Raw genomic sequence first — 9,114 nt, 5'->3', positions numbered from 1 at the left:
AATCTTCCCTTCCCCCCGCCCCGTGTAATTTCACTCCCATCCCTTTTTAATTTTCTCTTTAATTTTCTCATTTTTATCTTTTCTTTTTAAAATCTTTTATTCATGATTATTTCATATTTTTAGAATTTCCTTCTCTTTGGTGAATTGATGCTCATTAGTTCATGTTTAAATTTCTTGGTAGTATTTGTATCACTACTCATAAATGAATGAATCAGCAGAAACATTGTAAGTGCCTAGAGTGGAACTTAAGTGCTCTTCAGGCCTAGGATGGCAACCCCCTGGAACACTGAGACTCCACAAGACCTCGAGAGAGTTTTGAAAGTGAACATTGAGGATGAGGGTTACACTTTCAGGCAAGATTCCACCCTGCCAAAGAAGCATCTCAATACCAGAGAGTGTTTCCGGCAGTGCTTCCGGCAGTTTTGCTACCAAGAGACCTCTGGGCCTCGAGAGGCTTTGAGCAGGCTCCGGGATCTGTGCCACCAATGGCTAAGACCAGAGATAAACACGAAGGAGCAGATCTTGGAGCTTCTGGTACTGGAGCAATTTCTAACCATCCTGCCTGAGGAGCTTCAGACCTGGGTGCGGGAACATCATCCACAGAGTGGAGAGGAGGCAGTGACTGTGCTGGAGGATTTGGAGAAAGAGCTTGATGAACCAGAACAGCAGGTGGGAAGTGGGAGATGTGTGGGATTTGTTTGTTTGTTTTTGGTGTTTTTGTGGGCCAACAAGGATGTGTATCTGCAGTCCATTAAGTATCACCCACCAAAAGGTATTCATCCAAAATACATCCTAGAGTTATTATGGCAGACTGATGACCTGAACTGCCCCTTCCCTCTTCATGGTTTTCTTTCTAAACTGAATAGCATTATTTGTTGCCTCTGCTTTTAACTTTGGAAGTAAATACAGTCGTCATGGAAAAAAGACGTAAAACAGCTAGGGATGGAGTTCATGTTGCTTCAGTGTAGAAATTCAACAGCCATGAAAGGTCAAGATCCTATTTTTGTACTGCCTCTGCAATTCTTAATTGATGGTATTCAGAACAGGAGAACCAGTTACAGTGGAGAAATGAGATAGGGAAGCAGTAGTGAGAAGGGGGTGTGGTGAGAGAAGTTTCTTGCTTACCAGTACTTCTCCTAGGACCATTCCAAACTATTCCTTTACTCTGTCCCTGTCTCATATGATTAGTGGCAGTGACCCAGACATATTATTAGCTCATAAAGTCCTGGAGCTGGAAGGCGTCTTAGAAATTGACTTCCTTTACTATATAGCTCTTAAGATACTGAGCCAGATGTAGGCCTTCCAACTCCTTATCTAGTGCTCTCTCTGCCTCCCTTTTCTTGTTCTATTTCCTCTCCCAGGATATTGGTGGATGATGACATATCTTTTTGATCTTCCGCTCTTCTTTACTTCATTCATTAAATCATTCATTCATTGTTTAGTTCCTCCTCTTTGCTTAGCACCATGGAAGATATAAATATTAAGCTGTGACTGTAAGCTCCTAGAGGGCAGTAATATTCTCTTTTTTCTTTTATATCTCTAGTGCCCAGAACAATGACTTTCTTAATATTTATGGAAACGAATTGAGGAATTCACATCCTAATTTGAAAGATGAAACATAATGTGTGAAGTTAAGGCAGCATATGATCACTGCCAATTAGTATAGACAATTTGTGCTGAAGAAATTCAGAGGAGCAAATGTTCAGTGTGTCTGGAATAGTCAGGGTTGACAAGAGGAGGAGGAGGTTTCTTAAGGTCTTGAAGTTAGATGTACCTAGAGGAATCATTCTCCTAGGAAGTACAGTATATTCAGAGAGCAGTAAATAGAATGAGTTGTTTGGATTGTAAGTGTAATGACAGGACATATGGGTAGATGGATGACCTCAGGCCAGATCGTGGAGGGCCTTGAATTTGAACTTTATCCAGTGAGTCAGTGACTCCCAATAGCTGGCTTTGAAGCCAGCTCTTTAACCACTATACCACACTGTCTCTCATCACCAAAAGAGAAGAATTTTACCTATTTTTAAAAAAATGTAATATTCAGGATGCAGGTGATTAATTTGGGGTAAAAAGGGCCTCCCACTGCCTCTCAAATCACGTAGTTTGGGGAACCCTTTACACAGTGGCAGACTTTGGCTATACTCATGCTTCATATAGAGGAAATATGAATCCATATTAGAGGGGGATGACACTTGCCTAAAAGAACCCAACCAATTTTACTTGTCCTTAGCAAGGGAAGGTTAAGAAGTTAAAGGTGGGAAGGAAGGAAGGGAATGCTGCTCAAGAGGCCAGCATCTCTGGTCCCAAACTTTTACCACCAGCTTCCCTCGTTTGGAGTTGGTCTTTCTTTCCGCAGCCATTGTGTGGGCACTAATGGTAGCTGACAGCAGTTTGATTACCTGCCATAAGCATGGTATGCCTTGAGAACCTGTAAAGGTCTTCAGTTTCTCATTCATTTCACTTCAACAAACATTTAGTGCTTATTACATCTAAAGTGCTGCTAGAGGCTCTGAGATACAAAGGTGACTAAGATGTTGGCCCTGTCTTTAAGCAGGTTATAATCTAGTTTCCTGCTCTTGCTCCAACTTGAGTTGTACTCAGTAGGACCTAGAGATAGGTGATGGGAAGGGTTGATTGGTCTCCAGGGTTCCACTTCCAATTTGTATGTGGCCTAGAAAAGGCTGTGGACATAATCCCAGCGCTTTCCTGAGCTTGCCCAGAGGTTGCTGCAATCCTTCATGGCCCTTTTATACATCTTCAGGGACCCTAATTTGGGTTGTAATCTAAGTATAAGCAGTGGAGAGCCATTAATTTTTTTTAGCAGTGGAATGACATTAAAAAAATTTTAGGAAATTAATTTGGTGGTGTGTTGCAAAATTAATTGTAGAGACTGTTGGTAGGAACACCAAATATAAGGTTATTAAAGAAATCCATTTGTAAATTGATGAACACCTAAAATGGGCTGGTGGCAGTAGGGGGAGAGAAGAGACAGGGATTTACCAAAGGGACATTCTGAGTGAAGAACAACAGGACTGATAAATTATTGTTTATATGGATGACTTCAAATGTTTCTGTTTGTTTGTTTTGTTTTGTTTTTAGGCAGTTGAGGTTAAGTGACTTGCTCAGACTCACACAGCTAGTGCATGACTGAGGCAGGATTTGAGCTCAGGTTCTCCTGACTCCAGGACCATTGCTCTGTCCATTGTGCCACCTAACTGCCCCAGTGACTTCAAATCTTAATGAATCCTTAACAAGAATAGAGAAGTCATTAGGGAAAGATGATGGTTTAGGCCTATTGGTAATGTCAATAAAATAGCCAGGGTGTATGTACCTGGTGGAATTCACAGCAAATCTTCCAGCCAATTCTCATGCAGTTAGTTAGTATGCCTTACTTCTCTAATAATTAGAAGCAAGCCAGGTGGGTATATTAAATAGAATGCTGAACTCGGAGTCGGGAAGACCTGAATCCAGATACTGCTTCAGACACTTATTAGTTGTAGCCTTACTATCTGGGCAAATCACTTAACTTCTTATCCTCAGTTTACTCACCCATAAAATGGAGGGAATAATAGCATCTACCCTGGAGGGTTGTTTTGAGGATTAAATGAAATAATATTTGTAAAATACTTTGCAAACCTTAAAACACTATAGAGGAGTTAGCGAATATTACAATAATACATGTCTAGGATGAAATTCTGCCCAAGGAGCGAATGGATGATGGTATCAGTCAGCAGAAGTTGAGTAGAGAAAGGAAGGGGAAAAATAGGAGGAAGTATTTCTCATGAAATAGAGAGGGAGGGAAATAAAGAGAGAATATGTAATTAAGGGGTCAAGGTCCCAAAAGAGGCAAAAGAGAATGAAATTGAGAGCACTAAAAAGAGAGGGCTATGTCTTCCTTGGAGCTAAAAGGGAAGAAAGTCGGGTGTAGAGAGAAAAAATACTTTTGAAGTAGAGAGAAGGGAAGATGTGAGACCTTGTGGGTTCGTGCCCTTAATCTCAGTTCGATCTTAAATTGGATCATAGACCTATAGCTGGAAGGGATCTCAGGGATCATTTAGTCCTACTCCCCTCATTTTACAGATGTGGAAAGGGAGGACCCGGGTTAAATGACCTGACCAGGGTCACATAGTAGTGGGATTTGAACCCAGATCTTCTGACTCCAGAACCAGTGATGTCTTCAAGATAAGAAGTACAGCCATCTACTAAGAATGGCAGGGTGGATGTGGATTTGGAGATTTAAATTAAATAGAGGAAGTTTGGAACTGTTGTGTGGAGTGCACTAGAGAAATTCTCTCCTTTAATTCTTCTCCTTCTTTCCCCATATTTTTTCCTCATTTCTCCACATTCTCCCCTTCTTTTTTTCTCTTCTCTTTTTTCAGCTTCTTCCTATCCTTTCATTCTTCTCATCTCTTTTCCCTTTCCCATTACATTTTCCCCCTCTCATATTTTCTCCGTTGCTCCATCCCTCTTTATTTCTTTTCTTCTCTCTGTTCTAAATTCCTTTTTCCCCTCTTCTGTTTTTCTGTTTGAAATATATTTAAACATATATTTTTTCAAAGGATTGCTATTTCCTCCTCTCCATCCTCAACATGCCCCTACCAAATTTTGTGAAAGAGAAGTAGAATTTCACTGGGGTGCCATAAAATGAAACATTTTGAAAAGCAGTAAGATCAGTAAGCAGTAAGAGCAGTAAGAGGAGAATTCAGTTTCAGGCTTCATTTGACCTGGATGAGACTGTAGGTTTCTGAATCTTTTACTCTTTGAATTTTGGGATTGAAGGAGACATTTAATGTTCAGAATTACAGGATTTCATATTTGAAAGGGCAAACTCAGAGGCAAACAGGTTCAAGCCGTTCCTAAACAAGACGCCTTGATTCAACATCCCCAAAAGATCATCATCCGACTTTTGCTTGAAGACCTGAAATAAGAAGAAATCCACTCTCTCCTAAGATTCCACTTAAGGATGGTACTAATTAGAGAGTAAATCTGTCTCTTTTACCACTTTCTCTCATTGCTCTCCATTTTGCCCTGTAGGGTCAATCAGAACAAGTCCAATCTCTTTCCCATCTGCCAATGCTTTAGTTACTTGAAGTCAATAATCATACAGCTCCTAAGTCTTCTCCTGGTCTAAATCCCCAGTTCCTTCAATTGATGCACATATGCCATGAACTTGAGGCCCTCGGCCATCTTGGTTTTCTTCCTCTGGATGTTCTTCAACAAGTATGTATTGCCTGTTCTCTTTAAGGGTCAATGCAAGGCACTGTAGGGAGCACAAAGATGATTAAAGTATGATCTCTGATGTTCTAATCTACTAGGGGAAATAAGATATGTATGCAAGTTGTAATACAACTCAATACAACTCAAAATATGATGAGTGTTGTATTACAAATAAAATGCTATAAAAACACAGAAGAGAGGAAAATGGCCATTGTCAAGGAAAATTTTGTGGAGGAGGTGACATTTGAACTTGGCCTTGGAGATGAGTAGGATTTTGATAAAGGCGACAGTGAGGAAACATTCCAGGTTGAAGGAAATGGTGTGAAAAAAAGGTGAAAAAGGACAAAGCATTGTTGCTTCTTCTCCTTGTTTTGGATAATGTGAAATTGTTACTTCCTGTTCCCAGAAAGATTGTCTCACAAACCCAATTAAACCTAATTGTCCCCAGGACTCAGCATGTTCACAAGGACAGGAAATGTCTTTGAGGGAGGTGGCATCTGTAGAAAAAACACAACAACCTTTGAGTGTCTCTCGCTGGCCTGTGGCAGCCCAGTTCCAGTGTGAATCACCAGAGCCTCAATCCCTACGTGAGAGAGGTGAGGAGATCTGTAATTATTTACTTTGTATTTATTTACCTGTCTACTTTTCTCTCCCCCTTTTACCAAAGTAGAATATAACCTCTTAAAGAGAGACTGTCTTTGAATCCTCAGTGCCAGTCATAGTGTACAAACACATAGTGGACACTTAATAAACGCTTGTTGAATGGAGGAATAACTTATCTGTGGAGAACAGTGAGGAGAGTTACCCAGAAGTGCTTTAGTGCTCTAAATAGATAGCGTTCCTTTTATTATTATGCTAAAAGAGTCTTTTCCACTTTCCTGTTTCCTCTAGTCTCAGCCTTGCTGTGTATTCTTCATTTCTTTCATCCATTTCAACCTGCTGTAGTACATAAGACTTGGAGGAGACCTTAGACATCATCTAGCCCACCTTGCTCATTTTAAAGATAAGGAAACAGGCCCAGGGAAATCAAGTGACTTCCCCAAGGTCACAAGTAGTAGAGTTCTGATTTGAATCCAAATCCAGTGTTCTTTTATACTTCCTCCTTCCCATTCAAAATGTCCCCAGGTTCTGCTACATTTTATCACTTAGTTAAGCCCTTTCCTAGCCTTCTGCTCATTAAGCTCAATGCTCCTAGCTTTTATCCAAACAAGTTTTCATTACCAGATCATGACATTATCATGATATCTCTTTGACTCTGTCAAGTCTTCAAAGGCTTTTCTTACTATGTTTAACTGCTTTTTTGGTTTGAAGGACCATAGAATGGAAAGAGCACTGGATATGGAGTTCAGATCCTAGCACTGCTATTTAATACCTTTGTGACCTTGGGCAAATCACCGGGACTGAGCATCAGTTTCTTCATCTGTAAAACGAAGCAGATCCTGAAATCTTTCCAGCCCTAAATATATGATTCCGTTGCTTCAGTCGAGATGTTTCCTCTGTATTATTTTGTTTCCTCCCTTATTTCATGTATGACTGATCATTGTTTACCATTACTAGCCACAACATTTTCCTTATTCACAGTCTTCCCAGCTTCCTCCGGAGAGGTAATACTAAGTAACAAAGGTGAGAGAATATAAAAGTCTTCCTTAGTACATGTGTACTTTATATTCAGAAAATGTACATGGGACGAGTTTTACTGCCGTGTCTCCTTAGATTGTAGGGTGGGGATCGCACAATAAATCATCTCAGTTGAACCTCCTTCCTCCCTCCCCTTCACGTCTCACTTTCTGACTGGATAGCTTCCATGTTATAGTTATGGAAAGAGTCACTCACCATTCCTTGGTTTTAAATCACCTTCAACCTTATTGAATGAGTTCCCTTTCTGGTGCCTTCTGATTGGCCTTCCTGCGCCGTATTCTGAAGTGATTGTTGCAGACGAGCCATAGATCCTGGTTCGTGTTTGTTTCATTAAGACCTGCATTGGGAGAAGTTCAGTGAAATAATAAGTCTGCTTTTATCCCTATCCTATCCTACGTTGTTCCTCCCTTGCAGTTTATTGCTTCCCAACACGGGGGAAAGTGTCATTAACCACTTCTTTTTATAGTTTCAGATGATGAGACCAGAAGTGAGCGCGGAAAGTTGACTTCAAAGCTGGAAAACCTTGAAGAAATGGAAAAAATCAGGGAAATATCTGGCAAACTTACTAAAGGAATTCCCACAGGTCCTGAGAATGAAGAAACCTGTGAACAGCAGGAGGGAAAAGTAGAAGATCCCCGTGGATATCCTCCAGGGGATAAGCGGTCCAAGTGTGATGACAATGGAATGAACTTCACTAAGAGCCCAAGTATTATTGAAAATAAGAGAATGTATTCTGGGGAGAAACCTTATGAGTGTGATGAGTGTGGGAAAACCTTTAGTCAGAACTCTCGGCTCATTGAACATCAAAGAATCCATACTGGAGACAGACCCTACAAATGTGAAGAATGTGGAAAAGCTTTTCGTGGGAGAACTGTACTTATTCGACACAAAATAATCCATACTGGGGAGAAACCCTATAAATGTAATGAATGTGGGAAAGCTTTTGGTCGATGGTCAGCCCTTAATCAACATCAGAGACTTCATACTGGAGAGAAACACTATCATTGTAATGAATGTGGGAAAGCCTTCAGTCAGAAAGCAGGCCTTTTTCATCACCTCAAAATCCACACTAGAGACAAGCCCCATCAGTGTGGTCAGTGTGATAAAAGTTTTAGTCGTCGCTCAATCCTTGTTCAACATCAGGGAGTTCATACAGGGGAGAAACCCTATGAGTGCAGTGAGTGTGGAAAAGCCTTTGTTTACAATTCATCCCTTGTTTCACATCAGGAAATCCACCACAAAGAAAAATGCTATCAATGTAACGAATGTGGGAAAGCCTTCAGTCAAAGTGGCCTTATTCAGCATCAGAGAACCCACATTGGGGAGAAACCCTATAAATGTGACGTGTGTGGGAAAGCATTCCTTCAAAGGACGAGTCTTATAGAGCATCAGCGGATTCACACTGGAGAGAGACCCTATAAATGTGATCAGTGTGGGAAAGCTTTCACTCAGAGATCGGTCCTTACCGAACATCAAAGAATCCACACTGGAGAAAGACCTTATAAATGTGATGAGTGTGGGAATGCTTTCCGTGGGATCACTAGTCTTATTCAACACCAGAGAATACATACTGGGGAGAAGCCCTATCAATGTGATGAGTGTGGGAAAGCCTTCCGACAGAGGTCAGACCTTAGTAAACATCAGAGAATCCACATTAGAAGTGGCTCATATAAATGCAACGAATGTGGAAAGACTTTCAGTCATGACTCAACTCTTACTCAACATCAGTCTGTCCACAACGTAGAAAAATCTGTCTCTTTGTAATGACCATAGGAAAATTTTGTCAAAGTTTAGCATTAGGGCAGCTACATTGGAGTGGTACCCAAAACATATTGGGATAAAGTTTCGGTCACCATTCCTACAAACAATAAATATTTAATAGCAATAGGTGCTGTGTGGATCAAGAAGTATGAGACATGGTCCTTTGTCCTTGAGGATCTTACAGTCTCTTTGAAGAGATAAAACACACACCTAAAACAAGAGTTTCAAAGTTGTTTTAATTGCGTGAGTAGGAAAAATGAGTGCAATTGGAATTCAAAAGATAGAAAGAACATTGTGGTTGGAAGTGTCAGGAGTAGCTTCACAGGGGAGATGGGGCTTGAGTTGGATTTTAAAAGTTGAATAAGGTTTTAGATATATGGAACTGAAGGGAGAACTACTATGCACAGAGGAAATTGTATGAGCTAAAGTGAAGAAAGAGGATGCACACAGGGTGTCTGGGGACAGCAGGCATAGCAGTCTGACAAACAGAAGCACAGA

The 9,114-nt window shown here is 40.6% G+C and overlaps 1 protein-coding gene across 1 annotated transcript; it reads left to right on the top strand.

Annotated features, from left to right (window-relative positions):
* The first annotated feature begins 267 nt into the window (after window positions 1-267).
* On the top strand, window positions 268-8,646 carry LOC118857031 (zinc finger and SCAN domain-containing protein 12-like). Its single transcript, XM_036767625.1, has 3 exons — window positions 268-676; window positions 5,673-5,813; window positions 7,322-8,646. Exons 1-3 carry the CDS (start codon window positions 268-270, stop codon window positions 8,617-8,619), a joined length of 1,848 nt encoding a protein of 615 aa, XP_036623520.1. The 3' UTR covers window positions 8,620-8,646.
* The last annotated feature ends 468 nt before the right edge of the window (window positions 8,647-9,114 follow it).

The sequence above is a fragment of the Trichosurus vulpecula genome, chromosome 7 (genome assembly GCF_011100635.1).
Source record: "Trichosurus vulpecula isolate mTriVul1 chromosome 7, mTriVul1.pri, whole genome shotgun sequence".
Lineage (NCBI taxonomy): Eukaryota > Metazoa > Chordata > Mammalia > Diprotodontia > Phalangeridae > Trichosurus > Trichosurus vulpecula.
This window is presented reverse-complemented; position numbering and strand designations above follow the sequence as displayed.

Coding starts and splice junctions, on each gene's coding strand:
- LOC118857031 (XM_036767625.1), top strand. CDS start 268: ATGGCAACCCCCTGGAACACTGAGACTCCACAAGACCTCGAGAGAGTT. Junction 677..5,672: donor ACCAGAACAGCAGGTGGGAA/GTGGGAGATGTG, acceptor CCCAGGACTCAG/CATGTTCACAAGGACAGGAA. Junction 5,814..7,321: donor TCAATCCCTACGTGAGAGAG/GTGAGGAGATCT, acceptor TTCTTTTTATAG/TTTCAGATGATGAGACCAGA.